The 25,749-nt window shown below is 49.8% G+C and overlaps 1 protein-coding gene across 1 annotated transcript in view; it reads right to left on the bottom strand.

Moving 5' to 3' along the window:
• Window positions 1–25,749, bottom strand: part of LOC137323436 (SPRY domain-containing protein 3-like) — a 708,978-nt gene that overhangs the window by 666,984 nt on the left and 16,245 nt on the right. The window contains exon 2 of the mRNA XM_067986908.1: window positions 19,094–19,220. Coding sequence (XP_067843009.1) covers window positions 19,094–19,220 — 127 coding nt within the window. The remainder of the gene's footprint in view (window positions 1–19,093; window positions 19,221–25,749) is intronic.

Genomic DNA, 25,749 nt, shown 5'->3' with positions numbered 1-25,749 from the left:
AATTAAACTCCGGTCCCCACCGACTGTAATTAAACCCCGGTCCCCACCGACTGTAATTAAACCCCGGTTCCCACCGACTGTAATTAAATCCCGGCCCCCACCGAGTGTAATTAAACCCCGGTCCCTACTAACTGGAATTAAACCCCGGTCCCCGCCGACTGTAATTGAATCCCAGTCCCCACCGACTGTAATTAAACCCCAGTCCCCACCGACTGTAATTAAACCCCAGTCCCCACCGACATTCATTAAACCCTAGTCCCCACCAACTGTCATTAAACCCTAGTCCCCAGCGACTGTAATTAAACACCAGTCCCCACCGACTGTAATTAAACACCAGTCCCCACCTACTGTAATTAAACCACAGTCCCCACCGACTTCAATAAACCCCAGTCCACACCGACTGTAATTAATCCCCAGTCCCCACCGACTGTAATTAAACCTCAGTCCCCACCTACTGTAATTAATCCCCAGTCCCCACCGACTGTAATTAAACCTCAGTCCCCACCTACTGTAATTATACCCCAGTCCTCGCCGACTTTGATTAAAACCCAGTCCCCGCCGACTGTAATCGACCACAGTCCCCGCCGACTGTAATTAAACCACAGTCCCCGCCGATTGTAATTAAACCACAGTCCCCGCCGACTGTAATTAAACCACAGTCCCCGCCCACTGTAATTAATCCCCAGTCCCCACTGACTGTAATTAATCACCAGTTCCCACTGACTGTAATTAAACCCCAGTCCCCAACCACTGTAATTAAACCCCAGTCCCCACCGACTGGAATTAAACCCCAGCCCCCACCGACTGCAATTAAACCCCAGTCCCCAACGACTGTAATTAAACCCCAGTCCCCACTGACTGTAATTAATCACCAGTCCCCACCGACTATAATTAAACCCCAGACCCCACCCACTTTAATTAAACACCACTCCCCACTGAGTGTAATTAAACCGCAGCCCCCACCGACTGTAATTAAACCCCAGTCCCCGCCGAATGTAATTAAACCCCGGTCCCCACCGACTATAATTAAACCCCGGTTCCCACCGACTGTAATTAAACCACGGTCCCCGCCGACTGTAATTAAACCACAGTCGCTGCCGACTGTAATTAAACGCCGGTCCCCGCCGACTGTAATTAAGCCACGGTCCCCAACGACTGTAATTAAACCCCGGTCCCCACCGACTGTAATTAAAAGCCGGTTCCCACCGACTGCAATTAAACCCCGGTCCCCGCCGACTGTAATTAAACCCCGGTCCCCACCTACTGTAATTAAACCACAGTCCCCACCGACTGTAATTGAATCCCAGTCCACACTGAATATGATTAAACGACAGTCCCCGCCGACTGTATTAAGCCACAGTCCCTGCCGACTGTAATTAATCCCCAGTCCCCACCAACTGTAATTAAACCACAGTCGCCGCCGACTGTAATTAAACCCCAGTCCTCGCCGACTGTAATTAAACCCCAGTCCCCGCCGAGTGTAATTAAAAGCTAGTCCCCGCCGGCTGTAATTAAACCACAGTCCCCGCCGACTGTAATTAAACCACAGTCCCCGCCGACTGTAATTAAACCACAGTCCCCGCCGACTGCAATTAAACACCGGTCCCCGCCGACTGTAATTAAACCCCGGTCCCCACCGACTGTAATTAAACGCCAGTCCCCACCGACTGTAATTAAACCCCAGTCCCCAACGACTGTAATTAAACCCCGGTCCCCACTGAGTGTAATAAAACCCCAGTCCCACCGACCGTAATTAAACCCCAGTCCCCACTGACTGTAATTAAACCCCAGTCCCCACCGACTGTAATAAAACCCCAGTCCCCACCTGCAAAAATTAAACCACAGTCCCCACCGACTATAATTGAACCCCAGACCCCACTGACTATAATTAATCCCCAGTCCCCACTGAATATGATTAAACCACAGTCCCCGCCGACTGTAATTAAACCACAGTCGTCGCCGACTGTAATTAAACCCCAGTCCCCGCCGACTGTAATTAAACCCCAGTCCCCGCAGACTGTAATTAAACCACAGTCCCCGCCGACTGTAATTAAACCACGGTCCCCGCCGACTGTAATTAAGCCACGGTCCCCGCTGACTGTAATTAAACCCCGGTCCCCACCGACTGTAATTAAACCCCGGTCCCCACCGACTGTAATTAAACCCCGGTTCCCACCGACTGTAATTAAACCCCGGCCCCCACCGAGTGTAATTAAACCCTGGTCCCCACTAGCTGGAATTAAACCCCGGTCCCCACCGACTGTAATTAAACCCTGGCCCCCACCGAGTGTAATTAAACCCCGGTCCCCACCGACTGTAATTAAACCCCGGTCCCCACTGAGTGAAATTAAACCCCAGTCCCCACCCACTGTAATTAAACCCCAGTCCCCACCGACTGTAATTGAACCCCAGTCCCCACTGACTGTAATTAATCCCTAGTCCACACTGAATATGATTAAACCACAGTCCCCGCCGACTGTAATTAAACCACAATCCCCACCGACTGTAATTAAACCACAGTCCCTACCCACTGTAATTAATCCCCAGTCCCCACCTGCTGTAGTTAAACCACAGTCGCCGCCGACTGTAATTAAACCCCAGTCCTCGCCGACTGTAATTAAACCCCAGTCCCCGCCGACTGTCATTAAACCCTAGTCCCCGCCGACTGCAATTAAACCACAGTCCCCACTGACTGTAATTAAACCCCAGTCCCCACTGACTGTAATTAAACCGCAGTCCCCACCGACTGTAATTAAACCCCAGTCCCAACCGACTGTAATTAAACCCCAGTCCCCACCCACTGTAATTAAACCCCAGTCCTCACCGACTGTAATTAAACCCCAGTCCCCGCCGACTGTAATTAAACCCTAGTCCCCGCCGACTGTAATTAAACCACAGTCCCCGCCGACTGTAATTAAACCACAGTCCCCGCCGACTGTAATTAAACCCCGGTCCCCGCCGACTGTAATTAAACCCCGGTCCCCACCGACTGTAATTGAACCCCGGTCCCCACTGACTGTAATTAAACACCAGTCCCCACTGACTGTAATTAAACCCCAGTCCCCACCTACTGTAATTAAACCAAAGTCGCCGCCGACTGTAATTAATCCCCAATCCTCGCCGACTGTAATTAAACCCCAGTCCCCGCCGACTGTAATTAATGCCCAGTCCCCGCCGACTGTAATTAAACCACAGTCCCCGCGGCCTGTAATTAAACCACAGTCCCCGCTGACTGTAATTAAACCACAGTCCCCGCCAACTGTAATTAAACCACAGTCCCCGCCGACTGTAATTAAACCACAGTCCCCGCCGACTGTCATTAAACCACAGTCCCCACCCACTGTAATTAATCCCCAGTCCCCACCTACTGTAATTAAACCCCAGTCCCCAACGACTGTAATTAAACCCCAGTCCCCACCGACTGTAATTATACCCCAGTCCCCACCGACTGTAATTAAACCCCAGTCCCCACCCACTGTAATTAAACCCCAGTCCCCACCCACTGTAATTAATCACCAGTCCCCACCAATTGCAATTAAACCCCAGCACCCACCGGCTGCAATTAATCCCCAGACCCCACCCACTATAATTAAACACCACTCCCTACTGACGGTAATTAAACCCCAGTCCCCACCGACTGTAATTAAACCCCAGTCCCCACCGACTGTCATTAAACCCCGGTCCCCACCGACTGTAATTAAACCCCGGTCCCCACCGACTGTAATTAAATCCCGGTCCCCACCGACTGTAATTAAACCCCGGTCTCCACCGACTGTAATTATACCCCAGTCCCCACTGAGTGTAATTAAACCCCAGTTCCAACTGAGTGTAATTAAACCCCAGTCCCCACTGACTGTAATTAAACCCCAGTCCCCACTGACTGTAATTAAACCCCATTCCCCGCCGAGTGTCATTAAAACCCAGTCCCCACTGACTGTAATTAAACCCCAGCCCCCACCAACTGTAATTAAACCCCAGTCCCCACCTACTGTAATTCACCAGTCCCCACCGACTGTAATTAAACCATAGTCCCCACTGACTGTAATAAAACCCCAGTCCCCACCGACTGTAATTAAACCCCAGTCCACACTGACAGTAATTAAACCCCGGTCCCCACCGACTGTAATTCAACCCCGGTCCCCACCGACCGTAATTAAACCCCAGCCCCCACCGACTGTAATTAAACCCCAGTCCCCACTGACTATAATTAAACCACAGTCCCCACCAACTGTAATTAAACCCCAGTCCCCACCTACTGTAATTCACCAGTCCCCACCGACTGTAATTAAACCATAGTCCCCACTGACTGTAATAAAACCCCAGTCCCCACCGACTGTAATTAAACCCCAGTCCACACTGACAGTAATTAAACCCCGGTCCCCACCGACTGTAATTCAACCCCGGTCCCCACCGACTGTAATTAAACCCCGGTCCCCACCGACTGTAATTAAAACCCAGTCCCCACCGACTGTAATCGAAACCCGGTCCCCACTGAGTGTAATTAAAACCCGGTCCCCACTGACTGTAATTAAACCCCGGTCCACACTGAGTGTAATTAAACCCCAGTCCCACCGACTGTAATTAAACCCCAGTCCCCACCGACTGTAATTAAACCCCAGTCCCCACCGACTGTAATTAAACCCCAGCCCCCACCGACTGTAATTGAACGCCAGTCCCCACCGACTGTAATCAAACCCCAGTCCCCACCTACTGTAATTAAACCCCAGTCCCCACCGACTGTAATTAAACCCCAGTCCCCACCCACTGTAATTAAACCCCAGTCCCCACCCACTGTAATTAAACCCCAGTCCCCACTGACTGTAATTAAACCCCAGTCCCCACCGACTGTAATTAAACCCCAGTCCCAACCGACTGTAATTGAACCACAGTCCCCACCTACTGTAATTGAACCATAGTCCCCACTGACTGTAATTAATCCCCAGTCACCACTGACTATAATTAAACCACAGTCCCCACCGACTGTAATTAAACCACAGTCGCCGCCGACTGTAATTAAACCCCAGTCCCCGCCAACTGTAATTAAACCCCAGTCCCCGCCGACTGCAATTAAAGCCCCGTCCCCACCGAGTATAATTAAACTCCAGTCCTCACCGAGTATAAATAAACCCCAGTCCCCGCCGACTGTAATTAAACCCCACTCCCCACCGACTGTAATTAAACCCCAGTCCCCACCGACTGTAATTAAACCCCAGCCCCCACCGACCGTAATTAAACCCCAGCCCCCACCGACTGTAATTAAACCCCAGTCCCCACTGACTATAATTAAACCACAGTCCCCACCGACTGTAATTAAACCACAGTCGCCGCCGACTGTAATTAAACCCCAGTCCCCGCCAACTGTAATTAAACCCCAGTCCCCGCCGACTGTAATTAAACCCCAGTCCCCACTGACTGTAATTAAACCCCAGTCCCCGCCAACTGTAATTAAACCCCAGTCCCCGCCAACTGTAATTAAACCCCAGTCCCCGCCGACTGTAATTAAACCCCAGTCCCCGCCAACTGTAATTAAACCCCAGTCCCCGCCGACTGTAATTAAACCACAGTCCCCGCCGACTGTAATTAAACCCTAGTCCCCGCCGACTGTAATTAAACCCACTGACTGTAATTAAACCCCAGTCCCCACTGACTGTAATTAAACCCCAGTCCCCGCCGACTGTGATTGAACCCCAGTCACCACCGACTGTAATTAAACCCCAGTTCCCACTGACTGTAATTAAACCCCAGCCCCCACCAACTGTAATTAAACCCCAGTCTCCACCTACTGTAATTAATCACCAGTCCCCACCAACTGTAATTAAACCATAGTCCCCACCGACTGTAATTAAATCTCAGTCCCCACCGACTGTAATTAAACCCCAATCCCCACCTACTGTAATTAAACCCCAGTCCACACTGACTGTAATTAAACCCCGGTCCCCACCGACTGAAATTAAACGCCGGGCCCCACCGACTGTCATTAAACCCCGGTCCCCACCGACTGTAATTAAAACCCAGTCCCCACCCACTGTAATTAAACCCCAGTCCCCACTGACTGTAATTAAACCCCAGTCCCCACTGACTGTAATTAAACCCCGGTCCCCGCCGAGTGTCATTAAAACCCAGTCCCCACTGACTGTAATTAAACCTCAGCCCCCACCAACTGTAATTAAACCCCAGTCCCCACCTACTGTAATTCACCAGTCCCCACCGACTGTAATTAAACCATAGTCCCCACTGACTGTAATTAAACCCCAGTCTCCACCGACTGTAATTAAACCCCAGTCCACACTGACTGTAATTATACCCCGGTCCCCACCGACTGTAATTCAACCCCGGTCCCCACCGACTGTAATTAAACCCCAGTCCCCACCGACTGTAATTAAAACCCAGTCCCCACCGACTGTAATCAAAACCCGGTCCCCACTGAGTGTAATTAAAACCCGGTCCCCACTGACTGTAATTAAACCCCGGTCCACACTGAGTGTAATTAAACCCCAGTCCCACCGACTGTAATTAAACCCCAGTCCCCACCGACTGTAATTAAACCCCAGTCCCCACCGACTGTAATTAAACCCCAGCCCCCACCGACTGAAATTGAACGCCAGTCCCCACCGACTGTAATTAAACCCCAGTCCCCACCGACTGTAATTAAACCCCAGTCCCCACCCACTGTAATTAAACCCCAGTCCCCACCCACTGTAATTAAACCCCAGTCCCCACAGACTGTAATTAAACCACAGTCCCCACCGACTGTAATTGAACCACAGTCCCCACCTACTGTAATTAAACCACAGTTCCCGCCGACTGTAATTAAACCACAGTTCCCGCCGACTGTCATTAAACCACAGTCCCCACTCACTGTAATTAAACCCCAGTCCCCACCGAGTATAATTAAACCCCAGTCCCTGCAGAGTATAATTAAACCCCAGTCCCCACCCACTGTAATTAAACCCTGGTCCCCACTGACTGTAATTAAACCCCAGTCCCCACTGACTGTAATTAAACCGCAGTCCCCACCGACTGTAATTAAACCCCAGTCCCAACCGACTGTAATTAAACCCCAGTCCCCACCCACTGTAATTAAACCACAGTCCCCGCCGACTGTAATTAAACCCCGGTCCCCGCCGACTGTAATTAAACCCCGGTCCCCACCGACTGTAATTGAACCCCGGTCCCCACTGACTGTAATTAAACACCAGTCCCCACTGACTGTAATTAAACCCCAGTCACCACCTACTGTAATTAAACCAAAGACGCCGCCGACTGTAATTAATCCCCAATCCTCGCCGACTGTAATTAAACCCCAGTCCCCGCCGACTGTAATTAATCCCCAGTCCCCGCCGACTGTAATTAAACCACAGTCCCCGCCGACTGTAATTAAACCACAGTCCCCGCCGACTGTAATTAAACCACAGTCCCCGCCGACTGTCATTAAACCACAGTCCCCACCCACTGTAATTAATCCCCAGTCCCCGCCGACTGTAATTAAACCACAGTCCCCGCCGACTGTAATTAAACCACAGTCCCCGCCGACTGTCATTAAACCACAGTCCCCACCTACTGTAATTAAACCCCAGTCAACACCGACTGTAATTAAATCCCAGTCCCCACCCACTGTAATTAATCACCAGTCCCCACCCACTGTAATTAATCACCAGTCCCCACCAATTGCAATTAAACCCCAGCACCCACCGGCTGCAATTAATCCCCAGACCCCACCCACTATAATTAAACACCACTCCCGACTGACGGTAATTAAACCCCAGTCCCCACCGACTGTAATTAAACCCCAGTCCCCACCGACTGTCATTAAACCCCGGTCCCCACCGACTGTAATTAAACCCCGGTCCCCACCGACTGTAATTAAATCCCGGTCCCCACCGACTGTAATTAAACCCCGGTCTCCACCGACTGTAATTATACCCCAGTCCCCACTGAGTGTAATTAAACCCCAGTTCCAACTGAGTGTAATTAAACCCCAGTCCCCACTGACTGTAATTAAACCCCAGTCCCCACTGACTGTAATTAAACCCCATTCCCCGCCGAGTGTCATTAAAACCCAGTCCCCACTGACTGTAATTAAACCCCAGCCCCCACCAACTGTAATTAAACCCCAGTCCCCACCTACTGTAATTCACCAGTCCCCACCGACTGTAATTAAACCATAGTCCCCACTGACTGTAATAAAACCCCAGTCCCCACCGACTGTAATTGAACCACAGTCCCCACCTACTGTAATTAAACCACAGTCCCCACCGACTGTAATTGAACCATAGTCCCCACTGACTGTAATTAATCCCCAGTCACCACTGACTATAATTAAACCACAGTCCCCACCGACTGTAATTAAACCACAGTCGCCGCCGACTGTAATTAAACCCCAGTCCCTGCCAACTGTAATTAAACCCCAGTCCCCGCCGACTGCAAGTAAAGCCCCGTCCCCACCGAGTATAATTAAACTCCAGTCCTCACCGAGTATAAATAAACCCCAGTCCCCGCCGACTGTAATTAAACCCCACTCCCCACCGACTGTAATTAAACCCCAGTCCCCACCGACTGTAATTATACCCCAATCCCCACTGAGTGTAATTAAACCCCAGTTCCAACTGAGTGTAATAAATCCCCAGTCCCCACTGACTGTAATTCAACCCCAGTCCCCACTGACTGTAATTAAACCCCATTCCGCGCCGAGTGTCATTAAAACCCAGTCCCCACTGACTGTAATTAAACCCCAGCCCCACCAACTGTAATTAAACCCCAGTCCCCACCTACTGTAATTCACCAGTCCCCACCGACTGTAATTAAACCATAGTCCCCACTGACTGTAATAAAACCCCAGTCCCCACCGACTGTAATTAAACCCCAGTCCACACTGACAGTAATTAAACCCCGGTCCCCACCGACTGTAATTCAAACCCGGTCCCCACCGACTGTAATTAAACCCCGGTCCCCACCGACTGTAATTAAAACCCAGTCCCCACCGACTGTAATCAAAATCCGGTCCCCACTGAGTGTAATTAAAACCCGGTCCCCACTGACTGTAATTAAACCCCGGTCCACACTGAGTGTAATTAAACCCCAGTCACACCGACTGTAATTAAACCCCAGTCCCCACCGACTGTAATTAAACCCCAGTCCCCACCGACTGTAATTAAACCCCAGCCCCCACCGACTGTAATTGAACGCCAGTCCCCACCGACTGTAATCAAACCCCAGTCCCCACCTACTGTAATTAAACCCCAGTCCCCACCGACTGTAATTAAACCCCAGTCCCCACCCACTGTAATTAAACCCCAGTCCCCACCCACTGTAATTAAACCCCAGTCCCCACCGACTGTAATTAAACCCCAGTCCCCACCCACTGTAATTAAACCACAGTCCCCACCGACTGTAATTAAACCCCAGTCCCCACCCACTGTAATTAAACCCCAGTCCCCACCGACTGTAATTAAACCCCAGTCCCCACCCACTGTAATTAAACCCCAGTCCCCACCCACTGTAATTAAACCCCAGTCCCCACCGACTGTAATTAAACCCCAGTCCCCACCCACTGTAATTAAACCCCAGTCCCCACCGACTGTAATTAAACCCCAGTCCCCACCCACTGTAATTAAACCCCAGTCCCCACAGACTGTAATTAAACCCCAGTCCCCACCGACTGTAATCAAACCCCAGTCCCCACCTACTGTAATTAAACCCCAGTCCCCACCCACTGTAATTAAACCCCAGTCCCCACAGACTGTAATTAAACCCCAGTCCCCACCGACTGTAATTGAACCCCAGTCCCCACTGACTGTAATTAATCCCCAGTCACCACTGACTATAATTAAACCACAGTCCCCACCGACTGTAATTAAACCACAGTCGCCGCCGACTGTAATTAAACCCCAGTCCCCGCCGACTCCAATTAAAGCCCCGTCCCCACCGAGTATAATTAAACTCCAGTCCTCACCGAGTATAAATAAACCCCAGTCCCCGCCGACTGTAATTAAACCCCACTCCCCACCGACTGTAATTAAACCCCAGTCCCCACCGACTGTAATTAAACCCCAGCCCCCACCGACCGTAATTAAACCCCAGTCCCCACCGACTGTAATTAAACCCCAGTCCCCACTGACTATAATTAAACCACAGTCCCCACCGACTGTAATTAAACCACAGTCGCCGCCGACTGTAATTAAACCCCAGTCCCCGCCAACTGTAATTAAACCCCAGTCCCCGCCGACTGTAATTAAACCCCAGTCCCCACTGACTGTAATTAAACCCCAGTCCCCGCCAACTGTAATTAAACCCCAGTCCCCGCCAACTGTAATTAAACCCCAGTCCCCGCCGACTGTAATTAAACCCCAGTCCCAGCCAACTGTAATTAAACCCCAGTCCCCGCCGACTGTAATTAAACCACAGTCCCCGCCGACTGTAATTAAACCCTAGTCCCCGCCGACTGTAATTAAACCCACTGACTGTAATTAAACCCCAGTCCCCACTGACTGTAATTAAACCCCAGTCCCCGCCGACTGTGATTGAACCCCAGTCACCACCGACTGTGATTGAACCCCAGTCACCACCGACTGTAATTAAACCCCAGTCCCCACTGACTGTAATTAAACCCCAGCCCCCGCCAACTGTAATTAAACCCCAGTCTCCACCTACTGTAATTAATCACCAGTCCCCACCGACTGTAATTAAACCATAGTCCCCACCGACTGTAATTAAATCTCAGTCCCCACCGACTGTAATTAAACCCCAATACCCACCTACTGTAATTAAACCCCAGTCCACACTGACTGTAATTAAACCCCGGTCCCCACCGACTGAAATTAAACCCCGGGCCCCACCGACTGTCATTAAACCCCGGTCCCCACCGACTGTAATTAAAACCCAGTCCCCTCCCACTGTAATTAAACCCCAGTCCCCACTGAATGTAATTAAACCCCAGTCCCCACTGACTGTAATTAAACCCCGGTCCCCGCCGAGTGTCATTAAAACCCAGTCCCCACTGACTGTAATTAAACCTCAGCCCCCACCAACTGTAATTAAACCCCAGTCCCCACCTACTGTAATTCACCAGTCCCCACCGACTGTAATTAAACCATAGTCCCCACTGACTGTAATTAAACCCCAGTCTCCACCGACTGTAATTAAACCCCAGTCCACACTGACTGTAATTAAACCCCGGTCCCCACCGACTGTAATTCAACCCCGGTCCCCACCGACTGTAATTAAACCCCAGTCCCCACCGACTGTAATTAAAACCCAGTCCCCACCGACTGTAATCAAAACCCGGTCCCCACTGAGTGTAATTAAAACCCGGTCCCCACTGACTGTAATTAAACCCCGGTCCACACTGAGTGTAATTAAACCCCAGTCCCACCGACTGTAATTAAACCCCAGTCCCCACCGACTGTAATTAAACCCCAGTCCCCACCGACTGTAATTAAACCCCAGCCCCCACCGACTGAAATTGAACGCCAGTCCCCACCGACTGTAATTAAACCCCAGTCCCCACAGACTGTAATTAAACCACAGTCCCCACCGACTGTAATTAAACCCCAGTCCCCACCCACTGTAATTAAACCACAGTCCCCACCGACTGTAATTAAACCACAGTCCCCACCTACTGTAATTAAACCCCAGTCCCCGCCGACTGTAATTAAACCACAGTCCCCACCGACTGTAATTGAACCATAGTCCCCACTGACTGTAATTAATCCCCAGTCCCCACTGACTATAATTAAACCACAGTCCCCACCGACTGTAATTAAACCACAGTCCCCGCCGACTGTAATTAAAGCCCCGTCCCCACCGAGTATAATTAAACTCCAGTCCTCACCGAGTATAAATAAACCCCAGTCCCCGCCGACTGTAATTAAACCCCACTCCCCACCGACTGTAATTAAACCCCAGTCCCCACCGACTGTAATTAAACCCCAGCCCCCACCGACCGTAATTAAACCCCAGCCCCCACCGACTGTAATTAAACCACAGTCCCCGCCGACTGTAATTAAACCACAGTCCCCGCCGACTGTAATTAAACCCCAGTCCCCACCCACTGTAATTAAACCACAGTCCCCACCGACTGTAATTAAACCCCAGTCCCCACCGACTGTAATTGAACCACAGTCCCCACCTACTGTAATTAAACCCCAGTCCCCGCCGACTGTAATTAAACCACAGTCCCCACCGACTGTAATTGAACCATAGTCCCCACTGACTGTAATTAATCCCCAGTCCCCACTGACTATAATTAAACCACAGTCCCCACCGACTGTAATTAAACCACAGTCCCCGCCGACTGTAATTAAAGCCCCGTCCCCACCGAGTATAATTAAACTCCAGTCCTCACCGAGTATAAATAAACCCCAGTCCCCGCCGACTGTAATTAAACCCCACTCCCCACCGACTGTAATTAAACCCCAGTCCCCACCGACTGTAATTAAACCCCAGCCCCCACCGACCGTAATTAAACCCCAGCCCCCACCGACTGTAATTAAACCACAGTCCCCGCCGACTGTAATTAAACCACAGTCCCCGCCGACTGTAATTAAACCCCAGTCCCCGCCGACTGTAATTAAACCCACTGACTGTAATTAAACCCCAGTCCCCACTGACTGTAATTAAACCCCAGTCCCCGCCGACTGTGATTGAACCCCAGTCACCACCGACTGTAATTAAACCCCAGTCCCCACTGACTGTAATTAAACCCCAGCCCCCACCAACTGTAATTAAACCCCAGTCTCCACCTACTGTAATTAATCACCAGTCCCCACCGACTGTAATTAAACCATAGTCCCCACCGACTGTAATTAAATCTCAGTCCCCACCGACTGTAATTAAACCCCGGTCTCCACCGATTGTAATTAAACCCCAGTCCACACTGACTGTAATTAAACCCCGGTCCCCACTGACTGTAATTAAACCCCGGTCCCCACCGACTGAAATTAAACCCCGGGCCCCACCGACTGTCATTAAACCCCGGTCCCCACCGACTGAAATTAAACCCCGGGCCCCACCGACTGTCATTAAACCCCGGTCCCCACCGACTGTAATTAAACCCCGGTCCCCACTGAGTGTAATTAAACCCCAGTCCCCACTGACTGTAATTAAACCCCAGTCCCCACCGACTGTCATTAAACCCCAGTCCCCACTGACTGTAATTAAACCCCAGTCCCCACCGATTGTAATTAAACCCCTTTCCCCACCGACTGTAATTAAACCCCAGTCCCCACCGACTGTAATTAAACCACGGTCCCAGGGGGAGGGGGCAGGGGGAGGGGAGCAGGGGGAGGGGGCAGGGGGAGTGGAGCAGGGGGAGGGGGCAGGGGGAGGGGAGGGGAGGGGGAGGAGAGGGGGGAGCGGGAGTGGGAGGAGAGGGGGGAGGGGAGGGGGAGGGGGAGGGGAGGGCGGAGGGGGAGGGGGAGGAGAGGGCGGTGGGGGAGGGGGAGTAGAGGGCGGAGGGGGAGGGGGAGGGGGAGGGGGGGCAGGGGGAGGGCGAGGGGGGCAGGGGGAGGGGGAGGGGGAGGGGGATTAGGTCACAGGTCCGCAGGTCGCTGAGTGTCACTTTTTTCTCTCTGTGGAATTCGGGGCGGGGGTTTAACGAGGAGCTTTGAGCAATATCTTAAACTGGATAAATTAATTAGTTAATAAAAACAAAATGTGGGGAAATGTGAGGTTATTCACTTTGGTGGGAAGAATAGAAAAACAGAATATTTTTGAAATGATGAGAAATTATTAAATGTTGGTGTTCAGAGAGACTCGGGTGTCACAGGAAGTGAACATGCAGATACATCAAGCAATTAGGAATGCAAATGGCATGTTGGCCTTTATTGGAAGGGGGTTGGAGTATAAGAGTAAGGAAGTCTTACTGCAATTGTACAGGGCTTTGGTGAGACCTCACCTGGAGTACTGTGTACTGTTTTGGTCTCCTTATCTAAGGAAGCCATGATGTGGAGATGCCGGTGATGGACTGGGGTTGACAATTGTAAACTTATATTGCAAGCGATAAAAAGCTAAAAGCCGCCATGCGCATGTGTACAGATTGTGAACAATTTTACAACACCAAGTTATAGTCCAACAAATTTATTTTAAATTCCACAAGCTTTCGGAGGCTTCCTCCTTCCTCAGGTGAACGGTGTGGAAATGAAATTTTTGAATCCTTCGCATTTGAAAATCACAGAACAATGCCTGGTGATTACTGCCCGTTGCCAAGGCAATCACAGTGAGCAGACAGAAAGGTGTCACCTAAAAGGCCACTGAATATACAAACCCCCAAAAAAAAGAGAGAGAGAGAGAAGGAAGACAGTCAATGACCCGTTATATTAAAAACAGATAACATTTGTTCGCTGGTGGGGTTACGTGTAGTGTGACATGAACCCAAGATCCCGGTTGAGGCCGTCCTCATGGGTGCGGAACTTGGCTATTAATTTCTGCTCGACGATTTTGCGTTGTCGTGTGTCTCGAAGGCCGCCTTGGAGAACGCTTACCCGAAGTTCGGTGGCTGAATGTCCTTGACTGCTAAAGTGTTCCACGACTGGGAGAGAACCCTCCTGTTTGGCGATTGTTGCGCGGTGTCCGTTCATCCATTGTCGCAGCGTCTGCATGGTTTCGCCAATGTACCATGCTCTGGGGCATCCTTTCCTGCAACGTATGAGGTAGACAACGTTGGCCGAGTCACAGGAGTATGAACTGTGCACCTGGTGGGTGGTGTCCTCTCGTGTGATGGTGGTATCTGTGTCGATGATCTGGCATGTCTTGCAGAGGTTACCGTGGCAGGGTTGTGTGGTGTCGTGGACGCTGTTCTCCTGAAAGCTGGGTAATTTGCTGCGAACGATGGTCTGTTTGAGGTTGGGTGGCTGTTTAAATGCGAGTAGTGGAGGCGTGGGGATGGCCATAGCGAGGTGTTCGTCATCATTGATGACATGTTGAAGGCTGTGGAGAACATGGCGTAGTTTCTCCGCTCCGGGGAAGTACTGGACAACGAAGGGTACTCTGTTGGTTGCATCCCGTGTTAGTCTTCTGAGGAGGTCTACGCGATTTTTCACTGTGGCCCGTCGGAACTGTCGATCGATGAGTCGAGCGTCATATCCCGTTCTTACTAAGGCGTCTTTCAGCGTCTGTAGGTGTCCATCGCGTTCCTCCTCGTCTGAGCAGACCCTGTGTATTCGCAGGGCCTGTCCATAGGGGATGGCCTCTTTGACGTGGTTAGGGTGGAAGCTGGAAAAGTGGAGCATCATGAGGTTGTCCGTGGGCTTGCGGTAGAGTGAGGTGCTGAGGTGCCCGTCTTTGATGGAGATTCGTGTGTCCAAGAAAGAAACTGATTCTGAGGAGTAGTCCATGGTGAGCTTGATGGTGGGATGGAACTTGTTGATGTTATCGTGTAGTCTCTTTAGTGATTCCTCACCGTGGGTCCTTAGAAAGAAAATGTCGTCGATGTATCTGGTGTATAGTGTTGGTTGGAGGTCCTGTGCAGTGAAGAAGTCGTCCTCGAACTTGTGCATGAAAATATTGGCGTATTGGGGTGCGAATTTGGTCCCCATGGCTGTTCCGTGTGTTTGGGTAAAGAACTGGTTATCGAAGGTGAAGACATTGTGATCCAGGATGAAGCGGATGAGTTGTAGGATGGAGTCTGGAGATTGGCTGTTGTTGGTGTTGAGTATTGATGCTGTCGCAGCGATGCCGTCATCGTGGGGGATACTGGTGTAGAGTGCCGAGACGTCCATCGTGGTGAGAAGTGTTCCTGGTTCAACAGGTCCGTGGGTACTGAGTTTTTGTAGAAAGTCTGTAGTGTCGCGACAGAAGCTGGGGGTTCCCTGTATGATGGGTTTCAGGATGCCCTCGACGTATCCAGAGAGGTTCTCACACAGGGTTCCGTTGCCTGATACGATAGGATGTCCGGGTGTGTTGGCTTTGTGTATCTTTGGGAGGCAGTAGAAGTCTCCCATGCGGGGAGTACGTGGGATGAGAGTGCGTAGGATGTTTTGAAGGTCTGGATCAAAGGTCTTGATCAGTTTGTTGAGCTGATGGGTGTGTTCTTTGGTCGGATCTGCGGGTAACCGTCTGTAGTGTTCCTGGTTGTCCAGTTGTCGGTATGCTTCTTTGCAATAGTCCGTTCTGTTCTGTATGACGATGGCTCCTCCTTTGTCCGCTGGTTTGATGACGATGTTGCGGTTGGTCTTGAGAGCGTTGATGGCGTTGCGTTGTGCTCGGGTGACATTCTGGACTGTCTTCTGAGTGCGGCTGATGAATCTGGCATTGACGCATTTCCTGACAGCTTGAGCATACATGTCAAGCTTAGGGCCGCGACCCTCTGGAGGAGTCCAGTGAGACTCTTTCCTCTTCGGTTGCTGTACCGCGGATCCCTCTGTCTGCTGTTCCGGATCGTTGATTGTCTCATTGGGTTCACTGCTGAAATCTTGGGGTTTGTGGTAGAATTCCCGGAGCCTCATTCTCCTGATGAATTCCTCTGTGTCTGCCGCGAGACTAGTGGGGTCCATTTTGGTGGTGGGGCAGAAATTGAGCCCTCGGCTGAGAACTTCGATTTCGTGTGGTTGAAGGGTGTGGTCGGACAAATTGACGACAGACTTCCCTGTGGTTGCAACCGTGAAACCGGGGGAGACTTGGTCGATGCTGGTGGTGATGCCGAGTTTCTCAAGCTTCCTGCTCTTGGTTTTCATGTAGGCAGCGTAGTTCCGTTGCCTCGTCTGTTTGGCGGTGTCTCGTAGCTGGTCTGCTGTGTCCTGAGTACAGGTTGAGAGTGTGGACTCTATCTTAGTTTCGAGGTTGCGGCGTCTGCTGTAGAGTTGGTGTACGAGATGGTTGCGGAGGGTGGCCTTTTAGGTGACACCTTTCTGTCTGCTCACTGTGATTGCCTTGGCAACGGGCAGTAATCACCAGGCATTGTTCTGTGATTTTCAAATGCGAAGGATTCAAAAATTTCATTTCCACACCGTTCACCTGAGGAAGGAGGAAGCCTCCGAAAACTTGTGGAATTTAAAATAAATTTGTTGGACTATAACTTGGTGTTGTAAAATTGTTTACAATTATCTAAGGAAGGATATACTTGCCTTAGAGGCGGTACAACAAAAGTTCACTAGATTGATTCCTGGGATGAGAGGGTTGTCCTATGAGGAGAGATTGAGTAGAATGGGCCCATACTCTCTGGAGTTTAGAAGAATGAGAGGTGATCTCATTGAAACATATAAGATTCTGAGGGGGCTTGACAGGGTAGATACTGAGAGGCTGTTTCCCCTGGCTGGAGAGTCTACAACGAGGAGGCATAGTCTCAGGATAAGGGGTATAGTCGTAAACTTGTACAAATTATATAAATACTGGAAGACAGGCAGAGACAGAAGAAAAAAACATCCAAACCAGAGACAGCCACCCTCTCCTCCATCATCCGGCCTGTCATCTACAGACTCTGGGTCTCAATCAGGATGACCCCATTCCTCTGGTGACAGTGTTTACTTCTGAGATTTCAATAACTAGTTTTGTTTAATGAAATATCCTTGCCAGCTCGCCATGTTATAATTATCCATTATTTTGTATATTCGTTCTGTTTGTTATTTACCCTGAATAATGTTTTCGAAAAAGAGATTCCATTCAAAGTTGTGGTTTTTTACGGTGGCGCAGTGTCTTTATATCGGTGACAAACCCAAATTCATTCTGCACATGGCCGAAAATATTAGAGGGAATATTGCCCCAGACCCCACCGACTGTAAATTAAACGCCAGTCCCCGCCGACTGTAATTAAACCCCGGTCCCCACCGACTGTAATTAAACCCCAGTCCCCACCGACTGTAAATTAAACCCCGGTCCCCGCCGACTGTAATTAAACCCCAGTCCCCACCGACTGTAATTAAACCCCAGTCCCCACCGACTGTAATTAAACCCACTCCCCACTGACTGTAAATAAACCCCAGTCCCCTCCGACTGTAATTAAACCCCGCTCCCCACTGACTGTAATTAAACCCCGGTCCCCACTGAGTGTAATTAAACCCCAGTCCCCACCGACTGTAATTAAACCCCAGTCCCACTGACTGTAAATAAATCCCAGTCCCCTCCGACTGTAATTAAACCCCGCTCCCACTGACTGTAATTAAACCCCAGTCCCCACCGACTGTAATTAAACCCCAGTCCCACTGAGTGTAATTAAACCCCAGTCCCCACTGAGTGTAATTAAACCCCAGTCCCCACTGACTGTAATTAAACCCCAGTCCCACTGAGTGTAATTAAACCCCAGTCCCCACTGACTGTAATTAAACCCCGGTCCCCACCGACTGTAATCAAACCCCAGTCCCACCGACTGTAATTAAACCCCAGTCCCCACTGACTGTAATTAAACCCCGGTCCCCACCGACTGTAATCAAACCCCAGTCCCACCGACTGTAATTAAACCCCAGTCCCCACTGACTGTAATTAAACCCCAGTCCCACCGACTGTAATTAAACCCCGGTCCCACTGAGTGTAATTAAACCCCAGTCCCACTGAGTGTAATTAAACCCCAGTCCCAGCGACTAATTAAAACCCTGTGCCCACCTACCACAAGTTTGGTTTGGTTCAGTATGTCATGGCTTGGTTTGGTTCAGTATGTCATGGCTTGGTTTGGTTTGGTTTGGTTCAGTATGTCATGGCTTGGTTTGGTTTGGTTTGGTTCAGTATGTCATGGCTTGGTTTGGTTTGGTTTGGTTCAGTATGTCATGGCTTGGTTTGGTTTGGTTTGGTTCAGTATGTCATGGCTTGGTTTGGTTTGGTTTGGTTCAGTATGTCATGGCTTGGTTTGGTTTGGTTTGGTTCAGTATGTCATGGCTTGGTTTGGTTTGGTTCAGTATGTCATGGCTTGGTTTGGTTTGGTTTGGTTCAGTATGTCATGGCTTGGTTTGGTTTGGTTTGGTTCAGTATGTCATGGCTTGGTTTGGTTTGGTTTGGTTCAGTATGTCATGGCTTGGTTTGGTTTGGTTTGGTTCAGTATGTCATGGCTTGGTTTGGTTTGGTTTGGTTCAGTATGTCATGGCTTGGTTTGGTTTGGTTTGGTTCAGTATGTCATGGCTTGGTTTGGTTTGGTTTACACACCCTCGTTTAGTCCAACCTTACCCCTCACCTTAGAACATCTCCGCTAACTTGGACCCTCTCGAATCGGTCGTGCGCAGCGGGAGTAGCGACTGACCGACGCACTCCCCTCTTCCAGCTCAGCAACTCCCTCACATGCCGATTAAAATCATCCATTTCTGAGGGACAACAGAAAGATCAAGGATACAGTTAACCAGACTTATATTCTGCATTCATTTGTTTTTTTTATTTATTCAGACTCCTCTGTCCGTCCTTGTCCGATAATGTGGACGCAGACTTCACAAAATATCTTTGTACAGTTATTAAATATATGTATATAATTGTTCAATAGTTTGGTGTCAGCCGTTGCTCAGTGGGTCTCACTCTCCCTGAGTCAGAAGGTCATGGGTTCGAGTCCCACTCCAGAGTTTTGAGCTCAAAATCCAGGCCCACACTCCCGGTGCAGTACTGAGGGAGCGCTGCCATCTTCCGCTTTATCTGGAGATCAAAAATGGACCGTGTCCACAGGGACACGATGTACAAATCTCCAGGGAAAGGGGGGAAAGGCGTGCCCAACGTGGCCCTCATCCTGATGGCCACTTTTGTGCGCGGCTGCATCAAGCTTTGCATGGACCCTTGGTACGAAAACACAAAGTGTCACTACGTGCTGAGGTTCTACCTGTCCCCGGTGTTGAGAAGGATGGGCCTGGCCACACTGCCACGGAACACTCCGTCCAGTTGGACCGTTCCGCCCCACCTGTCCCTCGTCCAAATGTTTATGCAAAAAAAAACACCTTTGACCACAAGGCGATCAGTAAGTGGTCCGCACGTAACGTCCTCGAGACCCTGCGGGAAAAGGAGACGATGGATCCTGTCAGTTGGTTCCCCGAGCAGACTGTCAATGTCATTTGGCAGAACGCCTCATCGCCAGAACTTTCAAACAAGCACCAAGACCTAGCTTGGCTGGTGGTGAGAAGGGCCCTTCCCGTCAGATCCTTCATGTACTCCCGGACTCTCAGCGCCACCGCGCGCTGTCCCAGAGGAGGCTGCGGTGGAGACGAGACCGTCACCCATCTCCTTCTGGAATGTGCATTTGCAAAGAAGGTCTGGAGAGAGATGCAGTGGTATCTGTCCAGGTTCGTCCCGAGCAGTTCCGTAACACAGGTTTCTGTGCTCTACGGGCTGTTCCCAGGGACGCACACTGAGACGGACATCGGCTGCTGCTGGAAGACCATTAACTCAGTGAAAGACGCCCTTTGGTCTGCCCGAAACTTGCTGGTCTTCCAGTGGAAGGAGCTGTCCTCGACCGAGCGTTGCAGACTGGCACATTCCAAGGTCCAGGACTACGTGCTCAGGGACGCACTGAGGCTGGGTGCAGCCACCGCAAAGGCTCTGTGGGGAAAGGCAACCGTATAGAGCCTTCCCGCCATTGTATACCGAGGGGCTGCAATCAGGGAAAAACCCCCCCGGGCAGAATGTAAAATTCAAATTGCTGTAATGTACCTGTAATGAATCTGTAATCAATAATCTGTATTGAGTATAATGCAATGAGACACCCCAGAGTGTCATGAACTGTAATTATGTGCAATGTGTTCATTGAACTGTACTTGATGTAACCTGCAAATTGTATAATCTGTATTGTGTACATTTGGAATGTGATATGACAACTGTATTGTATGTTTTTGGTACAAATTTTATGAATAAAGTATATTTTTTGAAAAAAAAGCTCTGTCCGAAGGTCAGTACTGAGGGAGCGCTGCACTGTCGGAGGGTCAGTACTGAGGGAGCGCTGCACTGTCGGAGGGTCAGTACTGAGGGAGCGCTGCACTGTCGGAGGGTCAGTACTGAGGGAGCGCTGCACTGTCGGAGGGTCAGTACTGAGGGAGCGCTGCACTGTCGGAGGGTCAGTACTGAGGGAGCGCTGCACTGTCGGAGGGTCAGTACTGAGGGAGCGCTGCACTGTCGGAGGGTCAGTACTGAGGGAGCGCTGCACTGTCGGAGGGTCAGTACTGAGGGAGCGCTGCACTGTCGGAGGGTCAGTACTGAGCAAGCGCTGCACTGTCGGAGGGTCAGTAGTGAGGGAGCGTTGCACTGTCGGAGGGTCAGTACTGAGGGAGCGCTGCACTGTCGGAGGGTCAGTGCTGAGGGAGCGCTGCACTGTCGGAGGGTCAGTACTGAGGGAGCGCTGCACTGTCGGAGGGGCGGGTACTGAGGGAGCGCTGCACTGTCGGAGGGTCAGTACTAAGGGAGCGCTGCACTGTCGGAGGGTCGGTACTGAGGGAGCGCTGCACTGTCGGAGGGTCAGTACTGAGGGAGCGCTGCACTGTCGGAGGGTCAGTACTGAGGGAGCGCTGCACTGTCGGAGGGTCAGTACTGAGGGAGCGCTGCACTGTCGGAGGGTCGGTACTGAGGGAGTGCTGCACTGTCGGAGGGTCAGTACTGAGGGAACGCTGCACTGTCGGAGGGTCAGTACTGAGTGAGCGCTGCACTGTCGGAGGGTCAGTACTGAGGGAGCGCTGCACTGTCGGAGGTGCCGTCTTTCAGATGAGATGTTAAACCGAGGCCCCGTCTGCCCTCTCAGGTGGATGTAAAAGATCCCACAGCCACTATTTTGAAGAAGAGCAGGGGAGTTCTCTCCGGTGACCTGGCCAATATTTATCCCTCAACCAACATCACTAAAAACAGATTATCCAGTCATTATCATATTGCTATTTGTGGGATCTTGCTGTGCATAAATTGGCTGCCGCATCTCCTACATTACGGCAGTGACTACACTTCAAAAAGTACTTTATTGGCTGTAAAGCGCTTTGGGACGTCCTGAGGTGGTGAAAGGTGCTGTAGAAATGCGAGTCTTTCTTTAAAATAGCTCTATAAGATTATTAAATATAGGCGCGGAACTATCTATTTCTATATAAAATATTTCTTTAGAATTCTTATATCTCTGTATATTATTAAATCTGACCATGAATTAAATCCCTATATTGTGAACTATTCTGTATAAATATTCAATCTCAGTATAATTTTAATTTCATGTATATAACTGTTAAATATTTCTTTATAATTATTCGACCATTTTCGGTCTTTAACTCCCTAATCGTCCTGCCTTGCATACGTCGTCCTTCAGCGCCTGGAAGATAAACAGTTTTTTGGCCATTTTTCCAGACTGTGGCAGACGAACACAGAAACCTTCCTCCTCCTGAGACCCAGCCTCTGCTGAACAATATATATATATAATTTCATGAAACCTTGAACCAAAAGGTCTGGAATATTTCACTCTCCCGTCACGTTAACAGGTCTTCAATGGTGGTCTTTCACTCACATTGTGATCCCCGGCCAGATGTCTCGCAGAATTGCATGAGGTTAGTCTGGGATTGGGGTTGGAATCAGAGAAGCATACAGCACAGGAGGAGGCCATTCGGCCCATCGTGCCTGTGCTGGCTCTTTGAAAGAGCTATCCAATTAGTCCCACACCCCTGCTCTTTCCCCAGAGCCCTGCAAATTTTTCCCTTCAAGTATTTATCCAATTCCCTTTTGAAAGTTATTATTGAATCTGCTTCCACCGCCCTTTCAGGCAGTGGATTCCAGATCAGAACAACTCGCAGTGTATAAAAATGTTTCCTCATCTCCCCTCTGGTTCTTTTGCCGATCACCTTAAATCTGTGTCCTCTGGTTACCGACCCTCCTGCCACTGGAAACGGTTTCTCCTTATTTACTCTATCAAAACCCTTCATCATTTTGGACATCCCGATTAAATCTCCCCTTAACCTTCTCTGCTCTAAGGAGAACAATCCCAGCTTCTCCAGTCTCTCCACATAACTGAAGTCCCTCATCCCTGGAATCATTCCAGTAAATCTCCTCTGCACCCTTTTAACAACAACAACTGGCATTTATATACTGCTTTTAACATAGTGAAATATCCCAAGGTGCTTCACAGGAGTGTTATTAAACAAGTATTTGATACCGAGGTTTTAGGCCTCTCCAATGCCTTCACATCCTTCCTAAAGTACGGTGCCCAGAATTGAACACAATATCCCAGCTGAGGCCTAACCAGTGTTTTATAAAGGTTTAGCATAACTTCCTTGCTTTTGTACTCTGTGCCTCTATTAATAAAGATGTGGAGATGCCGGTGATGGACTGGGGTTGACAATTGTAAACAATTTTACAACACCAAGTTATAGTCCAACGATTTTTATTTGAAATCTACAAGCTTTCGGAGGCTTCCTCCTTCCTCAGGTAAATGTTCAGGAGCTCCTCGAAGCCTACGCATTTATACATATAGAACAATACATGGTGTTTACAGAATGCCCCTGCAACTGCCCGTTGCCAAGGCAATCACCGTGTTCAGACAGAGAGGTGTCACCTACAGAACCCTGAATACACATTCAACAAAAAAACAAACAGGAAAAAAAACAGAGAGAGAGGCAGAAACATCCGGAAGGCAGAGAAAGCCAGCAAATGATCCATTATATTAAAAGCTCTATTAATAAAGCCCAGGATCCCATGTGCTCTTTTAACAGCCTTCTCAACTTGTCCTGCCACCTTCAAAGATTTGTGTACACACACCCCCAGGTCTCTCTGTTCCTGCACCCCCTTTAAAATTGTACCATTTGGTTTATATTGCCTCTCCTCATTCTTCCTACCAAAATGCATCATTTCTTACTTCTCTGCGTTAAATGTCATCTGCCATGTTTAGCTGCAAACGAGTCCTTGAAGGCCATCGTCCGAATGGACCAATCCTGTATTTGTGACTACTTTCCAACAGAGGGCGCGAGTCATTGGTTGTGAGATTCACACTGCATGACAATGACTGGCTGCCCACTGACTTTCAAAATAATCTATTGCATCTGTAATCCAGTGTAAGATCGGGATGTGGCAGACACATTACGCAGAGAGACATAGAAACATAGAAAATAGGAGCAAGAGTAGGCCATTCGGCCCTTCGGGCCTGCTCCACCATTCAAAATGATCATGGCTGATCGTCTAACTCAGTACCCTGTTCCTGATTATTCCCCATATCCCTTGATCCCTTTAGCATTAAGAAATATATCTATCTCCTTCTTGAATACATCTAATGACTTGGCCTCCACTGCCTTCTGTGGTAGAGAATTCCACAGGTTCACCACCCTCTGAGTGAAGAAACTTCTCCTCATCTCGGTTCTAAATGGCATACCCCGTATCCTGAGACTGTGACCCCTGGTTCTGGACTCCCAGCCATCGGGAACATCCTCCCTGCATCTAGTCTGTCTAGTCCTGTTAGAATTTTATATGTTTCGATGAGATCATCTCTCATTCTTCTAAATTCGAGTGAATATAGGCCTAGTCGACCCAATCTCTCCTCATACGTCAGTCCTGCCATCCCAGGAATAAGTCTGGTAAACCTTCGTTGCACTCCCTCCATGGCAAGGACATCCTTCCTCAGATAAGGAGACCAAAACTGCACACAATACTCCAGATGTGGTCTCACCAAGGCCTGTATAACTGCAGGAAGACATCCCTGCTCCTGTACTCAAATCCTCTTGCAATGAAGGCCAACATACCATTCGCCTTCCTAACTGCTTGCTGCACCTGAATGCTCGCTTTCAGCAACTGGTGTACAAGGACACCCAGGTGTCGTTGCACCTCCCCTTTTCCCAATCTATCACCATTCAGATAATAATCTGCCTTTCTGCTTTTACAACCAAAGTTTTGATAACCTCACATTTATCCACATTATACTGCATCTACCATGTTCTTGCCCACTCACCCAACTTGTCTAAATCACATTGGAGCCTCTTTGCATCCTCCTCACAGCTCACATGACTGCATGGTAGATGTACAGGGAGGTCACTCGTACAGGCCCTTCCCCCCATGTTGTGTCTTCCCTCGAACTCTGACGCACTACGGAGGATCTCCTAGCCCAGCACCAACACAATACCGTGGCAACTCAAGGAGGTTATTCTCCCAAACACTCCCAGGGCAGGTACAGCACGGGTTAGATACAGAGTAAAGCTCCCTCTACACCGTCCCATCAAACACTCCCAGGGCAGGTACAGCACAGGTTAGATACAGAGTAAAGCTCCCTCTACACTGTCCCATCAAACACTCCCAGGGCAGGTACAGCACGGGTTAGATACAGAGTAAAGCTCCCTCTACACTGTCCCATCAAACACTCCCAGGGCAGGTACAGCACGGGTTAGATACAGAGTAAAGCTCCCTCTACACTGTCCCATCACACACTCCCAGGGCAGGTACAGGGTTAGATACAGAGTAAAGCTCCCTCTACACTGTCCCATCAAACACCCCAGGGCAGGTACAGCACGGGTTAGATACAGAGTAAAGCTCCCTCTACACCGTCCCATCAAACACTCCCAGGGCAGGTACAGCACGGGTTAGATACAGAGTAAAGCTCCCTCTACACTGTCCATCAAACACTCCCAGGGCAGGTACAGCACGGGTTAGATACAGAGTAAAGCTCCCTCTACACTGTCCCATCAAACACTCCCAGGGCAGGTACAGCACGGGTTAGATACAGAGTAAAGCTCCCTCGACACTGTCCCATCAAAGAACAAACCTTTTAATATATTTGTCTATTTTTCTGTAGTTGTGATTGACGCCCCTTGATTGGATTTACAGCCCAATAGATTTCTGCTAACGTCCCCTTTACACATCACCTTCTGAGTTTCCATGTGCACCCCTCCCCCCACAGGGAATAAGGAAGACGATAAAGGA

The sequence above is a fragment of the Heptranchias perlo genome, chromosome 7 (assembly GCF_035084215.1).
Source record: "Heptranchias perlo isolate sHepPer1 chromosome 7, sHepPer1.hap1, whole genome shotgun sequence".
Classification (NCBI taxonomy): domain Eukaryota; kingdom Metazoa; phylum Chordata; class Chondrichthyes; order Hexanchiformes; family Hexanchidae; genus Heptranchias; species Heptranchias perlo.
Note: the sequence above shows the minus strand (reverse complement) of the source record. Positions and strands in the feature narration are given on the sequence as shown.